Source organism: Solanum dulcamara, chromosome 8, assembly GCF_947179165.1.
Source record: "Solanum dulcamara chromosome 8, daSolDulc1.2, whole genome shotgun sequence".
Taxonomy (NCBI): domain Eukaryota; kingdom Viridiplantae; phylum Streptophyta; class Magnoliopsida; order Solanales; family Solanaceae; genus Solanum; species Solanum dulcamara.
In genome coordinates, this window is record NC_077244.1 from 66,616,964 (window position 1) to 66,638,957 (window position 21,994).

The 21,994-nt window shown below is 34.3% G+C and overlaps 2 protein-coding genes across 3 annotated transcripts; one reads left to right on the top strand and one right to left on the bottom strand.

Moving 5' to 3' along the window:
- The first annotated feature begins 1,007 nt into the window (after positions 1–1,007).
- Positions 1,008–21,941, top strand: LOC129900749 (60S ribosomal protein L18a-like). Of its 2 annotated transcripts, XM_055975772.1 has the most exons (5): positions 1,008–1,011; positions 19,772–19,828; positions 19,913–20,028; positions 20,261–20,324; positions 21,381–21,941. In XM_055975772.1, the coding sequence occupies exons 2-5, from the start codon at positions 19,814–19,816 to the stop codon at positions 21,720–21,722; spliced, it is 537 nt and encodes a 178-aa protein (XP_055831747.1). In that variant the 5' UTR covers positions 1,008–1,011; positions 19,772–19,813; the 3' UTR covers positions 21,723–21,941. The 2 variants fall into 2 exon arrangements, with proteins under 2 accessions (XP_055831747.1, XP_055831746.1); XM_055975771.1 differs by lacking the exon at positions 1,008–1,011 and having other exon boundaries at positions 19,670–19,828.
- LOC129900750 (non-specific lipid-transfer protein 1-like) lies at positions 16,263–16,631 on the bottom strand. Its single transcript, XM_055975774.1, has one exon. The coding sequence runs from the start codon at positions 16,629–16,631 to the stop codon at positions 16,263–16,265; it is 369 nt and encodes a 122-aa protein (XP_055831749.1).
- Positions 21,942–21,994: the final 53 nt, after the last annotated feature.

The following is a 21,994-nucleotide window of genomic DNA, read 5'->3' on the forward strand; positions in this document are numbered from 1 at the left end:
TGTGCAATCCTAATGGTAAGATTTGGATCTTCTGGACACAGGATGTTGATTGTAAAGTTATCGACGTTGACGACCAACAGATAACTTGCGAGATGAAACATGTAGAGCATCAAAGTGCATTTCTCATGACATTTGTTTATGGAAAATGCAAAGATACTCTTAGAAGACCGCTTTGGGATAGACTTATGCATCACGCTTCCACTAACCTTCCATGGTGCACAGTTGGAGACTTTAATGTCATCACCTCCACGAATGAGAAACTAGGTGGAATCCCTTACAACATGAACAAAAGCTTTGAATTCATTAGCGTTATTGAAGCATGTGGCCTAACAGATTTGGGGTATCATGGCTCAGACTACACTTGGTGTAATCAACGAGATATGCATAAAAGAATATGGAAGCGACTCGATAGAGCTATGGTGTCCGATAACTGGTTAGCCGCTATGCCTCACACTTCAGTCACCCATCTCCCCTCTACTGGTTCTGACCATAACCCTCTACTTATAGAAATGAATGAAAGACAGGATTCTACTATTAAATATTTTAAATTCTTGAACTGTTGGGTGGATAACCCTACTTTTCTCAAAACTGTAGAGTCCTGTTGGGACAGACCCATGACAGGGAACCCAATGTGGTCCTTTCACCAAAAAATGAAAAGGCTTTCCTCCACACTTAGCAAATGGTCGCGAGTGGAATTCGGCGACATTTTTGCCAAGGTTAGGGAATATGAAGAACTAGTGAAAATCGCCGAAGAAAATCTGATAGTATCCAATAATGAAGAGAATAGGATGCAATTGCATGCTCTCAACTCCGAATACATCAGATTTCTTAAAATTGAAGAAAATATTCTCAAACAAAAAACTCAGCTACATTGGTTCAAGGATGGAGATGCTAACACTAAGTATTTCCATGCTTTAATCCGTGGTAGGAGAAGGCGACTTTTCATTCACAAGGTTACTAACGAAGAAGGAGATTGAATTCAGGGCGACGAGCACATTGCTAGAGCAGCTTGCGATCATTTTCAGCAAATATTCACAGGTGATCAATCTCCGATTCCGGAGAACATCTTGAATTACATTCCTAGAATAATCACAAATGCTCAAAATGAAATCCTTCAAGCCACGCCTACCATTGAAGAATTGAAACATGTGGTCTTCTCCATGAATCCTAACTCTGCAGTTGGTCCAGATGGTATGAATGGAAAATTCTTCCAAACTTGCTGAGAGATTATTTCGGAGGACCTACTAGCAGTCATTACTTCTTTCTTCGGAGGGTATGCTATGCCTAAATTCTTTTCTCATGCTTGTTTGGTCTTGCTCCCTAAAGTAGATCACCCCAACACACTCTCTGACTATAGACCCATTAGTCTCAGTAACTTCACCAATAAGATCATATCAAAACTCATTAGCCTCAGGCTTGCACCGATTCTTCCCGTTCTTATTTCTCCCAATCAATCTGGATTTGTAAAAGGAAGAAGCATCTCCGAAAATATCATGCTAGCACAGGAGATTATCCACGATATCAGAAAGCCCGTTATTGGTGACAACGTGGTTATCAAGTTAGACATGGCCAAAGCATATGATAGAGTCTCCTGGTCTTATACTTGTCTGGTACTGAGAAGGATGGGCTTCGGTGAGACCTTTATTGATATGATTTGGCGAATCATGTCTAACAATTGGTACTCTGTTATTATTAATGGATCTAGACATAGTTTTTTCCATTCCACCAGAGGGCTCAAACAGGGTGATCCTCTTGCTCCCGCTTTATTCATTTTGGGAGCGGAGGTGCTTTCCAGAATGCTGAATAGTCTTCATAATTACCACTTCTATCATGGTTTTTATATGAAGAAAAGAGGCCCACAAATTAACCATTTGAGTTTTGCGGATGACGTTATCATATTTTCCTCCGGAAGGAGGGAAATTCTTCAAATTATCATGAAGACCTTGACTCTGTATGAAAAGACATCGGGGCAGCTTATAAATAAAAATAAGAGCCACTTCATGATGCATCCCAATGCACTCCAAGACAATGTGGAAACGATGAAACAGGTTATGGGTTTCACTTAGAAGCATAGTCCCATCACCTACTTAGGATGTCCTCTGTACATTGGCAGACAAAGAGTCATGTACTACACGAACATGGTCTCTAAGGTTGTCAACAGAATTAGAGGGTGGCACTCCAAAATCCTCAGCTACAGCGGTAGAGCTACACTCGTGAAATACGTACTTCAGTCGCTCCCCATTCACCTTCTTTCGGCCATTACTCCCCCCCGTACTACTCTCAAACAGATTGAGAGAGTCACCGCTGATTTTTTCTGGGGGTGGAAGGATAACAAGAAAAAATACCATTGGGCTTCATGGAAAAAACTTTGTTATCCATATGACGAAGGAGGTATTGGGTTGAGGAGAACTACAGATGTGTGTAAATCTCTCCAGCTCAAGCAATGGTGGATCTTTAGAGCTAAATCAACGTTGTGGGGTGAGTTCCTTAGAGCCAAATACTGTCAGAGAGCCAACCCCATCAGAAAAAAATTCCATTCTGGCCAGTCGCTTGTATGGAAACACATGATGCACAACAAACACATTGCAGAACCTCACATTCAATGGAGGCTTCACTCGGGTTCGTGTTATTTTTGGTGGGACGATTGGCTAGGTATCGGCCCCTTAACCAACTATAGGCAGGAATTGGGAAACGCAAGCAACGCGAGGGTGGCTGATTTTCTTATAAATGGGCAATGGAACATCGATATGCTAAATCAGTTGGCACCAGTGCAACTCGTCCCTCTCATTACTTCTTCCACAATTCAGATGCAAGGAAACACACCCGATCAGGCCATTTGGAAGCCTAACACCAATGGGAACTTCACATGTTCCTCGGCATGGCAGGTTGTCAGGGAACACCGGACCAAGACATTTTCCGACTATTACACTTGGCACAAAAACATCCCCTTTAAATGCTCTTTTTTGTTGTGGAGGGCTTTTAGAGGCAAGCTGCCAACGGAGGAAAAGCTAACTGCATTCGGCTATGATTCCACTCCATGTTGTTGCTGCCATATTCCAGGTCCGGATACCATAGAGCACATTTTCAGCACTGGCCAATTCGCTAGGAATATTTGGCGCTACTTCTCAGATTCCCTAGGCATAAGGCATGAAGCCACACCCCTCAAACCTCTTGTTATGAGTTGGTGGCTTCGCAAGTACCGCACAGAAGCTCACAAACTTATCCTTCACTCCACCCCAATATTTATATGTTGGAATTTGTGGAAGAATAGGTGCGCGAGCAAATACAGGGGGAAGAGTTCTAGTTTGGCGAGAGTGAAATTTGCAATTTTCAAGGACATCTCAAATCTCCTTAGAGTCGCGTACCCCTATATCCATTGGCCCTCGAACTGGATCCACACCATCTCCTGTATAGATAAGTGTACTCATGAGATGAAGATCACCCAAGTCTCGTGGATTAAGCCACAACTAGGTTTCGTCAAGCTGAACACTGATGGCAGTGCGTTGGGTAATCCGGGGCCAACTGGGGGGGGTGGAATCTTAAGAGATCACATGGGTAAATTCATCTTCGCCTATGCCATACCGTTAGGGGAGGGAACCAACAATCAAGCCGAACTAGAGGCGGCAGTTTATGGACTTAAATGGTGCATTCAAAAGGGCTTTCAGCACGTTATCCTAGAAGTTGACTCGGAGTTGCTCACTAAATGGATCAATCATCAAGCGAAACCTCTGTGAAGCCTTCACCAGGTAACTCATGACCTTGTTGTTATTTCCAAATTATTTGCTTTCTTTTCTTGTAGGCATGTATACAGGGAGGCAAACTTCACTGCGGATGCCCTCTCCAAGCACAGTCACATTCTTACCGCTCTTGGCCACTACACCACCCTCCAGCAGCTACCTCCTGGTACTCGAGGATACTACATGCTAGATAGAGTCGGCCTGCCCAGCTTCAGACGGAGGAAGACCAAACAGATTAAAAAGCCTCCATGATTTACTATTTCATCTTGCACCCTTGAATTGAGCACCCAATTACAGTGTCCCCCCCTTATTTATGCTTTCCTAGTTTCTTTGTGTCGAGAGGAGTCCTCTCCTTTAGGTGCATAGTTTCTAGGTTTTCTTTTCGTGTGCATGTATCGGAAATGAGTTGGCTGACCTTAGTAGGATGGCCAGCTTATGAACCACCATAGGATTGGAGGTTAGGTCTATGCCCCCTCCTTGTATTTTTTTCTGTTTTATGTATAATACAGCTTGGGGGTGAGCGGCTTAACCCCTGGCCGCGCACGAGAGGTGGGAGCCTCGTGTAGGGTCTATTCCCGAAAAAAAAAAAGAATACTAAATGAAAAATGAAAGAAAATATACTTAGAAATTACAACAACGAAGTCATGAATTAGTTGTATTAATTAGTATGTAGATGTAAAAAAAGAAAATGAAAAATATGCATAAAGATTATTAAGAATTCTTATAAAGTTCTACCATGATTTTATTCTTATTTCACAAGATTTTGATTTTTAGTTATATATACAAAAAATAAGCCGCATAACTTTAAATAACGATTTTGTTTTATGTAAGTAGATTGATTATTTTGGACTCACTTGCATACATGATGATCTCAATTAGGTTAATTGATTATAAATAATGGATCGATAAGCGTTTAATTTTATAAATAAATAATTTTATGATTGGATAAAATTATTGAAAGTATAATAAATTGTTGATGTGCTTTGGTGGAAAAAAAACATTGATAAATTATTCTTTTAATAAAATGGCTAAAAAATCATTAATTCTTTTTATAAAAGTATTATTGTATGGAAATGATGAACAAAGGATTTGGAAAAAGGAGGAAATTACAAATTTTGTTGTTGTAAAAGATATTTTAAGAATTAAAAAAAATATAAGGATAAAATAGTTTCAAACTAAAAGTGATTAGCTAAAAGAAACTATAAGTTGAAGATAACCAATTTATAATCATCGAGCATTTATCTAATGTGTAGATAAACTAAAAAGAATGCTTAAATCATTTTGACCGATTTATATCATAATCATGTCTGGACTAATATCCTTACACAAGAAACTAAAGTGTTGCCTCAATAACTGAAAATAGCATTTGATGCTTTAAGGGTTGGCATTTGCCTACAAGTTTATCCACTATCCAACTTTAAATATTATATTTGTTACTATCAACACATATATTAATCCATAAGTAACAAAGAATATCTTAATCAATAGTTTAATTAAGGAAAAAAACATAAATTTACTTCTGAACTTATTTCGAAAAATCAGTTACAAGTTTAAATTATTATGGTGATCTATTATGCATTTGTATTATTAAAAATAAATTTATTTACCCTTAAAATTGACGTGGCAAAAAAATAAAAAAATAAAAAAAAAGACGCGTTTGGTAAAAAATAAAGTAAAAAAATTTAATTAAAATCTTCTTTCTACCACCACCCTACTCTAGCTCTTCTTCTTCTTCACATTCAACCCGTTTTTTCTTCCTCTTCATTTTATTTTTTATTTTTCATCACCTTCCATACTTGATTCCTACTCACTACACCCCACCCCTCTCCCTCCTCCACCATAATCCTCTCCCCCTCCCCCTTCCATCATATCCTATTTAAATTCTTATCCGATTTTACCATCTCCATTATATTTGATTTTTTCCTTTGATCTTGTTGGTGATTGATAAAATTGATGATTGAGTTTAAAAAATAAAATATAGTGATGAATTTGTTGGTGATGGGTGACAAAGAAGAGTAAATTGAAGGTGGTGAAGAAAAAGAAATCAATATTGATAGTAGTGATGGTGATATTTGGAGATGGATTTGTACCTTCTGATGATGATGATGTGATTTTAGTAATGAGTTTGGTTATGTTACACCTGATAAAATTACTAAAATACCCCTAGATGAAAGAACGTCGCACAACGCACCATCCTTAACTTTTTTGGCCAATCCGAGGTCGGAATATCGATCAGGGAAAAAATCACGTGGGAAAGTGATCTCGATTGAATTTTAGGTCAACCAAAAGATAATTTTTCAGGGCAAAAACAGCCTAACCAGAAGAGTGTGCGACAAGTCCACGCCGCGGACCTGCCCCCACCTAGTTTAGTTTCTCACTTTATTCATAAAACTCATTTGACAAGTGCATTTTATGTATTGTAAGACTTTTGTACATAAATCGCATTTGACGAATGTGATTTATGTGTATTTTTTCGTACTTTTTTCAGTTTCATTCCCAATAATCTCCATGAAAAGACTACCATGATTTCCGAACGAACCGAGGGAGAGTCGAGGCATGACAGTGAGGAGCTTCAGTTTTTTCCTCACCTCTCCTATACTTAACTCATGAAGGATATAGGTTGTTTTCGACCTTATAGGAGTTTCTAAATCCATTTCTTAGACTCTTTACGCATTCAAGCACAAGAAACTAGGGTTAAGGGGAGGAGAAAAGGATATGGTTCAAGAATTTCAAGCCAGAATCTTGCTAGTTTGATTGGTTGTCTTCATTCCAGATGTGTAAGGCTAAACTAAAGCATGAACATTGTTATTCAATGTGCCCCATGATTGTGATAGGTTGATTTATAAATGAATTGGGTCCCCATGATTGTGTTTCAAGAGAATTTCCTTAAATTTACATATTTTACATAATATTACGTAATTGATGTTTTTTATGAACTTGTTTCTTGAACAAATGATTTAAACTACTTATTTCATAAACCCAGTATTTTGACAAATATTGAATGTATATGCCTGAGGATTGAGTCTAGAGCCTTGAACTTGTGAATGCATAATTGTGATTAGGATGTGAGCATGATGATAGTCTTGATGAAACTTGATAGTCTTTGTATCTTCATTATTCAACCCAATTGAATGGTCTCAACTAAATGTTGTCATAAATGATTGTCCCAACTACTCTTCAATGAATGATTAGAAGATTGATTGGTTGAAAGGATTGATTGGATAGAACTGATGAACTGATAAGAGTTCGTATGAGACTTATTGATTGGTTGATTAGAATCAATTATCTTATGAGCATTGAGTATTGGGAGGAGTATCAAACATCGAATTGGGTAAGAGTAAGTAATAACTCAAATCCAATAACTACGTAGCCAGCGTAGGAGAGGATTGAATCATTAAAGCCAGATGTCTTTTTTTTATTGTCCTGAAAAGATAGGACTTGATTGATTGATTGGATCCATGATTGGATGATTTATCCTTTACCCTAGCAAAAGTATTAGACAGTTGTGGCAACAGCAACGAGCGTGTTGTACGATCACTGGCTTATAACTGATTGTTGTCGGATAAGAGAAACTCTCATATACGTCTTGATTGTACTCTGATTTGATTTGATTGGATAGTATACGATTGGTCTATGTCTAAACCTTACTCTTGCTTTAGACTTATGACATCCTGATAGAGTTTCTTACTTCTTGATTTGAGTTATCTGAGTTGATAATTCTACTTTATACATGTTTCATTATGCCATATTACATGCTCCTGATGTCTATTTGGGCGTGCATCATTTTATGATGCAGGGACATGTACTAAAGATCATCAACAGACACATCATTGAGGGTCTATTCATATTTAGCTGATTGGTGAGTCTTCCCTATTTTCGGAGGATACCACATTTATCTTTTAAGCTTTTGAGTTTAGTTTTCTTCATTTGAATTGAGGTAGCCACAAACCTGTCATTGCACTATTTAGATAGTAGTGATAGAGGTTTCATATACTAGATTGTTGATTTGTTGAGTTGATATTGTCTTTTGGCTAGTTTCATTCGTACTAGTCTTGTTGATTGGATTAGACAAATTGTCGGCATTTGACCTTATTCTATAAGTATCTATTTGATCATATTGATGAGTTAAGTTTTATACTAATAGATGTTGATTGAATGATTGTGTGAACAGGCCAAGTGGTTCGCTTGGAGACTAGCAATAGTCTCTGAGTACCGACACACCTAGAATACCCTCTCAGGGCATGACAAGTTATGGATGTTGAATTTTGTGGTCGTTATTTTAAATTTATATGGGTTTGATCGTAGATGGTTTTGATTTTTTATGGTGGAATATATGAATTTGATAGTGATATGGTGGCAATACTAGCGGTTCCATGGTGGTATTCAATGAAGAAGAAGCAATTGATGACATGGAGTTTTTTTTTGAAATCTGATAAGAAATCTGATATGGTAGTGATGTGACAGTGATGTAGCGCGAGTGTAATACACCTCCCATTATGAGAGTGGTGTTATACATCTCATGGGTAAATAAATTCACTTTTAAGTAGTACAGGTATGTAATAAATCGTCATAGTAGTTTAAGCGTATAATTGAGTTTTTGGAACAAACTCAGGGGTGAATTTATGCATTTTTTCTCATCTAATTAACAGTAATTTATTATTAATGTGACGGAGAGAACGTCTCCCACACGTATTAATTATTGTCTGTTTGTAAAGACCTTCAAGGTCATTTTCGTACTTTTGCATGCTTTTACAATTTTACCCCTTCTCATAGCTTCTTTATAGCTCATATGTGATGTTGGGATAGGTGGCATGCTCCCCAAGGTATTCGGTTGAGTTTTGAGGTAGTTTGGTCATTTTTTAGGCTTACGTCTTGAAGGAGTTGACTTTAGTCAACAACTGGGGATTCGGGCGTCGTATGAGAATCTTTACGATTTTATCAGCTCTGAAAGGTCCATTTTGGTCTAGAAGGAAAGTTGGTTTGGGTTTTGGAGTCTTTGTTTTGAGTTTAGGTAGTTTTGTCGTTTTAACTTAAGTTTTGGCCAAAAGCTGACTTCAATCAATATTTTGAGTAAACACGCTTGAATGAAAATTTCATCAGTGCGGTTAGCTTCTGAACATCAAGTTTAGTCTAGAATGACCTTTGGGTCGGTTTTCAAGGTGATCAGAATGAGTTTTTGTCGTTTGTGCATTTTAAGTGTTTTCTTTGAAAAAGCTTTGACTTTGGTCAATATTTCATCGAAACAACCTCCGTTGGGAAATTTGTCGATTTCGTTGAGTCTGGAATGCTTTTCCAGTTGGGTAGCATAGCTTGTTTGCGTCAACAAGATTCCGAATGAGTTCCAAGCCCCCATCGAGGGACATTTTCCTCTTGGAGAAATGCACCAGCACAGCTACTGGTGCACCTATAATTTACTCTCCGCGTATGTGGGCCCTTGACCGTGTTTGCGGAGGTGAGACCTTTTGTTCTCCACATTCGCGGGCCCTAGTCTGCGTGCATAGAGGTTAAGCTGTTTGTTCTCTGCGTTCAAGAAAGTCAGTGGGAGGCCTGACAGTGTGGTCTTTTAAGACCCGTTGCCAGCCCTCTTTCTCTCATTTCCAACATATCAAAACACAAATTTTGGGAGAAAATATTGATCATTTTCGATCATTTTCATTCCGATGCGTTGGAAATTCTTGTGGGAACATTTCGGGACCCTTTCTCATTATAAAAATTTTGTAAGTTTCGCATAAATTTGTTATTTTCTTGCACTTTTGGCTATTCTAGGGCTTGATATTGGTGGGTTGTATTTAGGTCTTTCGGTGCTCGAAATTTTCCCATTTTGGGGTGAAGTTCCTTGAGCTATTTGGGACCTTATGATGGAGTTGATTTTTTAATTTTGTGTGCGGGTCTCAATGTCGAATCTTAACCCAATTTTAGTTTCGTTTTAATTATAGTAATATGGATATCATTGGTTTTGTTTTGATGTGTTCTTCGATAATTTGATAGAGTGGCATCGTTCAGAGATGACCCAAAAGGAAAAGCTCATGTTTAGCGGTTTGTGTGCGGTTTTGACCTTGAGGTAGGTTATGGCTTACTCTTGGGTGGTAACATGTGATTAGGTTGGTGATTTAGGTGTTGATATCCTCTTGAGCATTTTGGAGCCGATGATCATCGTTAGTATCTAGTTTGGGTTTTAGCCATTGGAGCCTTAGTCTAGGTGCTAGCTTGACTTGTTTACATCGTTTAGAATCCTTAGAACTTGCTCATAGGTGATTTGAACTTAAGATGCCGCTTGTTTGACTTGTTTGGTTTCGGTTGGCCACTTGTTATGATTTTGACATATGTTTATGCCTTGTTTGCTTGTGATATTTAAATGTTGGGCCCGAGGCTGTGCTTTCGATACACCGAAGTCTCAGGTTAGTGATATGGTGTCTTTGATAAAATTTTACCCGTCTTGAGTGATATATAATTTTGACATACTACTTGTCTTTTTTACCTCGCCGGTGTTAAAAATCTTTTTAAAAGAAACAATAAATTGTGAGATTAAGACCATGGATTAATAGATAAGTATGAGGAATTTAAGGAAATATCTGTGATATTTTATTTATGGCATTTCATGATTGATTAACTTGAGGTATAATTTTGGACGACCTTTTTATTGACTTTGGGCTACACTTTATGTAATATTGATAGGCTTGAGGTGTGAATTTCGGGCGACCCATTGATACATATTTCGGGTTATTATTTCCTTATTGATGAGCTCGAGGTATGATTTCGGGTGCTCTTTTTTTGACGAGCTCGAGGGTTGTTCTGGGTGTTTCATAATGCTTTTGGGGGATATTGAGTCATATCTACTAGTTTACACTTGTGCATTCTTCTGGTATTTTGTGAGTTGAGATTATTAATGTGATTACATGATTGGATGAATTTACTTGACTATTGTATGATTTTTTCGTACCCTTTTCCCTGAACTCGTAGTTTTATGCTTCTTCCCTGTTATTATTAGTATCATCGTACTGCTTATTATATATTTATTCTTTCTGAGCTCAGTTGGTCTATGATGCCTACTGAGTACCCCATGTTTTGGTACTTATACTGCACTTCTGCATCTTTTTGATGCAGCTCCCAGTTCGAGCCACTCCCAGCGTACGCCTGATCATCCGCAGTGGTACCAGATCCGGATTGTGGTGAGCTCCCGACATTCAAAGACTTGTTATATTCCCTCTTTTGCATTGACTTGTATTTTTTATATTTTGGACAATCAGTTTTGCGTTGTATATTCATATATTATTAGCTTTTGTACCTAATAGCTCCTATATATGTGACACCAGGTCCGGAGTTTGGTCTAGCGTCAATTCGTCACTTTTGGTTACTTTCGGGCATTCTTGTATATTATCATATTTACATATCTATATCTTGGCCCGATTTCTTTTGTCATATTCGTCTTACTTCCGCCTTCTTATGTTATTAATTGTTTATTTAAATTGAGGTTTGACTTCCGTTTTAGTTGGATTTGGCTTGCCTACTCGGGGGTTATAGTAGACGTCATCATGACCTGAATTTGGATCGTGACACTGTTGAGTATGTTTTAATATGGCATCTTGAAATATAATCGATAATGTTGTACCCCTTGAACTATGACAGAAATCTTAGCGACACACCTTAACTTAACTAGGGTTCTATTACCCCTATACTATTTTATAATGAAATAAATACACCCTATAAGCTGACATGACATAAAAAGTGTGCACACTCTTTTGAAGGCAAATGATGAGTGAAAGAATTGGACACATGTCCTTTTTTTGATAGCTTTATAATTAGTTAGTACACATAATTAATGATATTAAGATTTATATATTTTTAATTATTTTCATTTCCTTCCATGTAAAATATTTATTTTAATTTCTTCCTCACTTTAAAATTTGTTTTTTCTTTCATTAATTTCTTATCTTTTCACTTTTAATTATTTTTAAAAAATTATGTGTATTTTTTAAAAAACAATTAAAAAGTGCCCGTTAATTTTTAACGTTTTAATTTTTTTTTAGTTTTATTTGATTTTCTTCACTTATTTTGACATCTATTCGAAATTAACTTATTTTAAATACAAGGGATTTGGATTAAATTTGAAATCAAATTAAAAGAAAAGACAAAGAAAATAAAAAAAGTAAATAAAATAGAAATAAAAGATAAAAGACAATAAATGAAGGTAAAAAAAAGTTTAAATACATGGATTTCTTTTTAATTTTTTTTTATGTGTATTAACTTAATTAGTATATATACTCGCGCGATGCGTTGATATTTCTATAGAAATATAACACAATATAAGATATATGATGTAGAGAATCTAAAAGTACTTTTTTATCAAATGATTTTCTGGTACAATAAAATTAGTCACAGTGTTAGGACTACGTACACAATATATTGATCCAACTAAATTAATATTTTAGACTCTAACATAAAAACAAATACTGTGTAGAAATTAAAAAAAATGGGAATATTATTAGAAAAAAATTAGAAAAGAGTAAATGAAAAAGTAAGCATAAATACATAAACCTTTTAAAATCAAGAGAAAAATGCATGCAACATGGCTTTTAAATAGAATTGTTCAAATACTTAATTTAATCGTTTTGATGATCACACTGGGAATGATTCTTCCTTCTTTTGAAGTATCAATAGTCTCTATCATAAATATTACTCCGTCCATTTCAATCCTCTGGTCAAGATTGTAGTCTAACAATTTTTCATTACACTAGCAAGGAAACTGGAACAATACCTTAATATTTCTGGCTCTAAATTTAGCATGTCACTGTTACAAAAAAAAATCTCAATTAATCAAAGATGATAAAAATATATAAGTAATAAAAAATCAAAAACTATTTATAAGCATTCATGACTATCCCAATGAAATAGTACATTATGTACAGTAGTTATATATCATGACTTCTTATTTATCATCTCCCTTTTTGTAAGAAAATATAATTTTTAATCACTAATTGATTAGACATTTTTTAATTTCTCCCTTTTACATTTTAATTCATTTTTTTATTCATATTCTAATTGTAATATTTTCGCACACAAAGCCACCTTATCTGTTTATTACCAAAAACATATAAGAAAGAGGTGTAATATGCATAAATTAGGCCAATAAATAATATCACACATTTATTTATACTATTATATTAGTAATTAGTAAAATCATAATAACTTAATTTTCTCAATTGCACATAAGCATTTTAACATATGTGAAGATATTACCAACAATTCAATAATAATGAACATGTTAATATATATGATTGAGTGAAAAATTAACAGAAAAAAAATGAAATAAGCAAGTATTAGATTAACTTCACTAAAATTAAATGAAAATAACATACAATTCTAAGATATAAAAAATGTATTATTTTTGTATGATGATGACATGTGACAATATTTTTCTCTCCTTTATATAAAAATAAATATGACATGAGAAATAAAATTTACCTAACAGATTTCTTTCATCTAAACCTTCAAGTGCACAAACATTCTCTTTATGGCATAACTTCTTCAACATAAGTCTCCATTTTCTATAACATGGAACAAATACAAAATTGATTTAGCACATAAAATGAGGCATGATTTGCAATTACAAAGTTCATGTCAATTAACTTGTTCAATTTTTTTTTTATAAATCTTACAAAGGACTTTAAATTAAAATTGAAATTGTCTTAAATAACAAATCAAACACACTGAAATTAATTTGGAAATCAGCTAACTATTAAGGATAAAGATCAGGGCAAGTAATATTATATCAATTGAAATATGCGACATTTTGAGGAGAATATCAGAACTAATTTGTGATTTTCTGAGAGTGTATAAACTGATTAAGCACTGCTTTAGATACCAACATTTATGCAATACGGAAGAAAAGTTTTCAAATTTGATTATGTTACTACTACAAATTATAGAATAACAATAGAGCCACTGTCTTATCATTGAACACATTATAAGAATTCCTCTTCCACGCATCTAATGTATCAGTTTTGCGAAATATAAAATCAAAATATGATAATCACAAACAAAACAAAAACAACAAATTTACTCACCAAGAACCTTTTAATTATCTGGATACATTGAAAAGTTTACAACTTTAATCCTTAAATGTCAAAAGAAAAAAATAATCAAATGTGGGTTAGTGGCCGTTTGAACTGCTATGGTTAAATTTTGAATTCAAATTAGAATATAACGTGTGCTTGTAAGTTAGGGATAGGAACATGCAGTTTATTTTTTAAAAACTGATAAATTTGTTATTTAAAAATATGATAACTTCCCACAAAAAAAATTAGAATTGTTAAATTTTTAATTTTAAAGTTGTCGATTTTTTTTTTGTTAATTGACATTTTTTATTGTATTATTTTTCTATGAATCAGTTTCAGATTAAAAATATGATAACTTCCCACAAAAAAATTTAGATGTGTTAAATTTTCAATTTTAAAGTTGTCAAATAGTTTTTTTTTGTCAATTCGCATTTTTTATTGTATTATTTTTTTGTTAATTGGTTTCAGATTAAAAATATGATAACTTCACACAAAATTTTTAGAATTGTTAAATTTTCAATATTTTTGTTAATCAGATTTTAATTATATATATTTAATTGCTTTTTAAAAAACAAAAAATTCAAGAATAATTATGGCGCTAACATGACACTTTTGCCTCTCCTATTATATATAGATAGATTTAAATACAAGATAAAGAAAATAAGAAAATTTAAAAAGAATAAAAAACTTTTAAAAAATAAAAAATAGATTTATTAATGTGGCAGGCGAGCGTGTACAAATACTACCAAATTACTTGGTTGAAGGAGCCACATCAGCACAAAATATGCAAAAATATGCGAAAAAATGAGTTCGGAGGGGAAGGTAATAGGACACTAGTTAAGTTAAGGTGTATCACTGAGATTTCGATCATAATTCAATCAAAAATAAATACCTACTTGAGATCTCCCTCCCCCCCCCCCCTCCATTTTCTTAAGCTTGAAGAGAGACTTTATTTCCATAATATTTATTCGAACAATTATGTTTTCTGGATCTTTACATATGTAAATGACGTGATAAATTCATCATATTGGTTAATTGTTACAACTTATAAAACTTTATTTAATCAGACGGAGTTTAAAAATATAATGATCTCATCGAAATATGAAATCATATTAGAATTAAATTATGGAGCACACTAATTTGATTTGAGGCCAACTTCTCAAATAGTATATCTTAATTTATAGGCCCTTGTACGGTTTGTCTATAACCCAAATAGAATATTCTTCACTAAATCAGTTTGTCACATCATTAACCCCTTAAAGACAACATAACTTGCCTTACACACCCTTAATAAAATAAAATTCTTCTTTTAGCAATGTTCGATCGCTTGAATGATTACCTACCAAAAAGTATCTTCACCACCTTGAACCCGCTTTGCCCAATATATAAACTAGAGCAAAAAATCACGAAATATATTTTTCTACACTGTTATATTACAAAAAAATGTAGGTTAAATTTAGGCCTTAACATCTCGTCCATCACCTACTCTTATACTCATTGGCTCTAGACTTTAAAAACATACAAGACCTCTTCACAACACCTACAAATGGGAAGATATTTTCCCATTCGCATTATGGTATATATGGCTAAACTGTAATAACAATACTTAGAATAACAGAGCCAGCATTGTTTCAATTGACTCCTTAAAAAGTAAAATTATAGAATTTAAGTAATGGAGAGGTCACAAAAAAACATCATTATCAAATGGTTTCACTACAAACTCAACACCGACGGATCTTTCTTAAATGATAAGGACGGAGGGGGAAGAGGGGGGAGTCATTAGGAATACAAATAGTGACTGGATTGTAGGCTTTGCTAACAAAAGCTATAGCCACAGTCACACCGTGGCTGAATTTGAAGCCCTCCAAACAGGCCTACAACTTTTCCACTCCCTTAACCTCTATCCAATTCAAGTGGAAACTGTCTTCACTTAAATTTTGCCACTACTATTACATGATCAACCGACTTACGAATCTATTGCTCTCTCGTGCAGGTCATTTTTGAAGAAGTTGTTGAATCTAGTAGTCCGACATAGTTTTTGCAGAGAAAACAAGGTAGAAGATAATTTGGTTAAGCAAGGTTCCAAGTTAACAAGGAGCAATCAGCCCCATGTTTTGTACAACCCTCATCAAAAAAGTTCTAAAAGATGATAAAGAGGGACTGTCATCTAGTAAACTAGCAACTCTATCAACTTATAATAAATTAGTCTGTTTTGATAATCTTATTGTAATCACCAAATATGGCAGTGAGACTGAACTATCTACTATGTCTGACTTAACTAAGAATATATAATATTAACCTCTTTTAACCCCCCCCCCCTCCCTCCTCCCCCCAAAGAAAAGAATCTTAATTTATACATCAAACCCAAAGAAGAAAAATATTGAATTATTTTGGTAGCTGATATACTATATTTAGAAAGTATGACCACTTAAGACACTAGCTCCTTTTCCATTCTTCGACCTATTTTTCTTCACTTCACCTTTGAGCAATCAACATTTGGGCTAATCTCGAAAGGAACGCTTGCTCCACATTGTCCGGGGATACTAGCGGCACGACTAAGTTCTTCGTCCGTGGCATGCGATGCAAGACTCTTCACGCACGAGCATGCGCTTTGACGATCCGCAGTGGTAGTAGCGGCAACAATAAGAGATTCAAGTCCATTACAGCAGTCTGTAGAAACACTTCCACCAAATAACACATAACTAAGACATGGATGAACGCCATCGTACACAGTGGAACACGTGACCGCCGCCTTAGCCGGTGGTGGTGCCACCACCATGTAAATGATTAGGATGAATGAAAGAAGTTTCTTGCTTAACATTCTAGGGCTAGTGGCCATTATAACATTAGTTAGTTTGAGTAGTTAATGTGAAATAACTATGTATTATTTATAGATGTTGAAAGGTTGATTATTCATTAGTCGTTGTTTATAGTACACATAACACAATGATGATTACAATGATAATATAAAAGTAGGAAAAAAAGTAATGCAGTTTTCTTTTTTTCTTCATTGTCTTTTCTTAAAATTTCATATTTTTATTTTCGTTTATGTAAATTTCTTTTTCGGTTGGCTCAAACTAAAATATTTAATAATTGATGACTTGTACTGGACTAACAATATGAAGGACAATTGACTCTTAGTTTATATCGGGTAGTTTTTTATCCTCTAGCTGTTTTTTTTTAAAAAAATAATAATAATCTCCTTTAGTAATTTTTAGTTTTCTTGCTCTAGTTAGCTATATATAACTATTCTATGTTATTATGTTATAGATTGTGTTAGTCCAAATTAAGAGATGCTATATTAAGACGTTAGGATTATTGATTGCCTAGACTAAGGTCTAGATGTCATTATCTAAATTTGATTATATTTCATTTGATTTAGGATTACCTAGATCTTTTCACTTATATTTAGGAGTTTTGTGTATTATGCTTTGGTCATTAGTTCATTACATAGTGTATTATGCTTTGGTCATTAGTTCATTACATAGTAATTGGTCATAGGAAATATCACCATCATCTGCTATTTTCTCTTATTTTTGGGGTTTGAATATGTACTGTAGCAATTTCATTACACATAATGAAATAACAATTCGTATAACGATTTCTGAATATGATTGAGTACTTTTAAGTTTTTATAATAACTAGTGTCCAATTTGATAGCTTCCACTCCTTAATGATGCATGACAAGCAAACATTGGCACAGTATTACGAGGCAATCAATTACCTTTATAACAAATTACAAGTCTTACCATAATTAAGTGTATTGTCTAATTTGATTCACCTGGATTTTATTGCTTAAAATTTGGAGTCTTGCCTAAATAGATAATTTTTCCCTTGATTAACAATTTTAATATGAGTTTCGATTTGCGGATATAATAGTCGTTGTAATTCGTTTCTTTGGTTATTGATAATTATTGGAAATATATCTATATAACAACAATAACTATCTTTATAACAATCAAAATATAATTTAATATCAAACATTATTATAAATATATAATAGTTGTAGCAATCAAAAATTTTTGGAACAAACAATGCTGTAGAATAATTTGACTGTATATTATTTTTCATGATACAAAAGCTACAAAAATTATATCATCAGTTATTGACAAATGCCATCGTCTAATAAAAAGGTTACGCTCCTTTATTTGTGCTACTTAATTCTAAGAAGTAATGCATAACAGAATATGAAAAAGAAGACACATAAAGAAAACTGCTTTGGATGTAATTTTGATTCTTTGAGTCAAGGGTTTCATACCCAATTCTTTGTGTTGATGTAATTAAGACTTCTTTAAAGTAATAATCAAGAGTGGATTGAAAAAAACATGTCTTATTTTATTTTATGATCAATTTAACCTATTAAATTAAATTTTTTTGAATCGCGACTTTTAGCTTAATGCTTGACTATGTATAATGGATAAAATTTAATCATTTTAATGTGACGATTTTTTTTATTAATCACGATAAAAGTACAATATTTATACATGTCCAAATTTTATTGTTTGGCTTGAGCTGGATCTGTTGTTAGTTTTTATTTTGTTTTGTAATTAACTCTAGCATGTTGTTGAACCATCCATGTTTTATCACTATATTAATATATACATATAGTATACTTTCCCCTCCCCTCCACCAGGAGCTCCAGCTTACTCAAACTCACAAACCTTAAAATTGAAAGTGAAGGGTGTTTACCATTCGAGCAACTCCGATCCCTCTTATCCATATAGAATACGTAAGCGTGATCAAGAGTTATTGCTTTAAATAAAATACTTCTTCCTAGCTTTTCCAAATTATTGGACATGCATATTTTGCTTTTTTCGTAAAAGAAAATTAAGTGCCACAAGATTGTGACTAGAAAAGAGTGTTCCAAAGAATAAATGTATAGCCCCGTCTCAAATTAAGGCCCTGCATGCTAAATTGCTTAACTATTTTACTCGTACGGATTGCTTTATCATGATATTAAATATATTTAGCAAAATAAGAAATGTCAATTCTTGATCAATAATTATAGTAGACATTTAATTTGTCTTTTCAACATTGATGCACCCCTCCCATCAATTGTCGTCTAAGAAAATTTACAATATGATATTCCATTTAACGTTGAAACAACTTTTATTTTCGATCAATTAACAATATATTGACAGTTTTATGGTTATTGAGGAAATATGTTCAACAAACTGTAAACACTAAAATGTTGGTTCCACTTTTTCTCGACAAGGCAAATAAGAGTTCTATAACAAGGCAAAGAAGGACACGTACATGCCTCGAGTATGTCCCAATTGATCAAGACAGCCAAAGCCCCAAAGTTATAAATGGTAACTTAATTACATTGGTCTCCTTTTATAAAAACAAGAGATACATATTAAATCACAAATGATACAATGTGTCCATATTAAAAGGAAAAGGAAAAATGACGTGACATAGCAAATTAAGGCCCTATATTTATTTGAAATGCATACTATAGCTAAAATTTGGGGTTTTATTATTCGCGTTAATATAGTTAGACAGAGATATTGTATAAGCGAGGGTACAATGTATTTTATTATTGTTATGCATTGGAATATATTGTATTCCACTACAAAGATATTTATATACACATGAATATACGTACAATATATATCACTATTATTATGTGCGCGGATACAATGAATTTCAGTTGAGCACAAATACTGCGTAACAATTGCTACATTTTGTAAAAATATGCCTACTAGTATGTTTTGTAATTGAGGATGAAACTATCGCTATATATACAATTTCGAAAAAGGACATCAATGATATGTGTGAATAATTAGTTAGTTAGTTACTGCTTACTGGACTTCTCTTATAAATGTACTGGGCAGATTTTTATAAAAGTTGCATCAGTCTGGGCTGGCCCATTTTATAGCCCAGATCACGATGGTTTCGCTAAATTTCAAAACAAAAACCCTAATCCTTTATTCTACGTCGCAACAGACGGACACAGAGCAGCTTGAGAGGGAGAGGGAGAGGGAGAGGGAGAGAGATAGAGAGAGTACCGGACTGAAAATGGTGACCTACAAAGTAAGCTCATGAACTTGCTTTTTCTTTTCCCATTTCTTATGGTTCAGTTGTTAATACTAGCTTTGCTTTTGTTCTGTTTTGCAGTTTCATCAGTACCAGGTGGTGGGTAGAGCTCTTCCATCAGAGACCGATGAACACCCAAAGATCTACCGCATGAAGCTTTGGGCTACCAATGAGGTCCGTGCAAAATCCAAGTTCTGGTGAGTACCGGTGCATTGGCGATGATCGCATTCTTAGTATTAAGTATAATCTCCGAAGTAGCTTAGTGCATACGTGCTTGTTATAGTTATGTATAGTTTTAAAGAAATTTCAATTATATGTATAGTTCGAGCTGAATGCATTCGGTGTAAGAAGCATATTATTAGATAGTTAAATGTGTATTGGTAAGTGACTATACTGAATGGATGTTGGTTGATTTAATGGGAAAAAAAGGTACTTTTTGAGAAAGCTGAAGAAGGTTAAGAAGAGCAACGGGCAGATGCTGGCTATTAATGAGGTATGATGTAATATATTTGCAGTTCTGGGATGTCTGTATGGATGAATGAATGTGATTTTTAATTTATTTCGGGTATCTGCTTATATATAATTTTTTTCATGTCAAAGCTAGTACATTGAAGTATAATGATCAATCAACTGTGTCTCAACGCCAAATTAGTTGGATTTATCAGAAGATCCGTCATGTTTATATTAATTTTACACTAATTTATTTCGGCTGGGGTCTGTTTATGCTTTGAAAAGCTATGCTTTCTCAGTTCCCCAAATTGATTTTGTGTTTTACCTTGTATCTATTGCCTTCTTTTCTTCTTTCTATTTTACATATTTTTAGTCAGTTAGATGGGAAAGTAAGAACTATCTTACTGGATTTCTGTTACCAATGTTCTAGAGGTGAACTCAAGACAGTTGACATTTTGAAAATAGTTCTCCTTGTACGACATGATATTGCAGGTATAAAAAACATATGTTTGTAAAGCTTTGTGTTGCAAATGTCATTTGCTATTGTTTCCATGTTGAGGGGATTTGCTGGCTTCCTGTTCTGCTTGCCAATTTTCTACAACTGCGGTGTCCAAGCCACCCTTCCTGTCTTGTTCATGTTTCAAATTGTTTATTAGGATTCCTGCTCTGCCTAGATTCCCTTTGCAAGTTTTTAGTTTTACAGGGACACATTGGTTTTGAGTTGTGCAGTTACTTTCAGTACAATTTTGCTGATGATGCTTGGTGCTCTTAAAATCTAGAACATAATATTATATTGTTGCTATTTGTTACACCCATACTGTCACTATTTTGCATTACAAAAGAGGTTTTTCTGGTGATATTACTCCTCATATATGTCTCTTGGAGATGAGGGGTCAAAGTTTCTTCGACAAGTTCAATGATGGAAGCAATGAGTTAATAGAGGGAGCAATTTTGAAAATGTGTGTTTATTGATAAGTCAGTGGGAGAGTGAGGGGCAAGTTGGCCAAACACCTTGTTGCGGGTCTTTTTGAACTTCACTTTTAAAGTGGCCTATGATTTTTTTGTATGATTGACTGAAATGTTATGTTTGTCTCTGTAGATCTTTGAGAAGTACCCAACTAAGATCAAGAACTACGGTATTTGGTTGCGTTATCAGAGTAGAACCGGGTACCACAACATGTACAAGGAGTACCGTGATACCACATTGAATGGAGCTGTGGAACAGATGTACACAGAGATGGCTTCACGTCACAGGGTCCGCCATCACTGCATCCAGATCATTAAGACAGCCACTATTCCAGCTAAACTGTGCAAGAGGGAGAGCACCAAGCAGTTCCATGACTCCAAAATCAAGTTTCCCTTGGTGTTGAAGAAAGTCAGACCACCTACTAGGAAACTCAAGACTACATACAAGGCTACAAAACCCAACTTGTTCATGTAACATGTTAGGTCACAAGTTCATTGAGAAGCAACTTAGAATTTATGCAAATTTTGTTGCATTAGTTGGCCAATTTGGCATTAATGGGAAACCCTTGTGTCCTTTTTTCCTTATAATTCTAGGTATCAGGCAGTTAAAGTTTCTCCTTTCTGAGTTCTAAATTTGTTTGCTTCAACAGTTTCAGTTCGAGTTTTATGTGTTTTCATAAGGTTGGTTTGTCAATTTGTTGTCTGGATTTTGTTATTTGTTTTGACAAATTACTATCATTGGTGTCA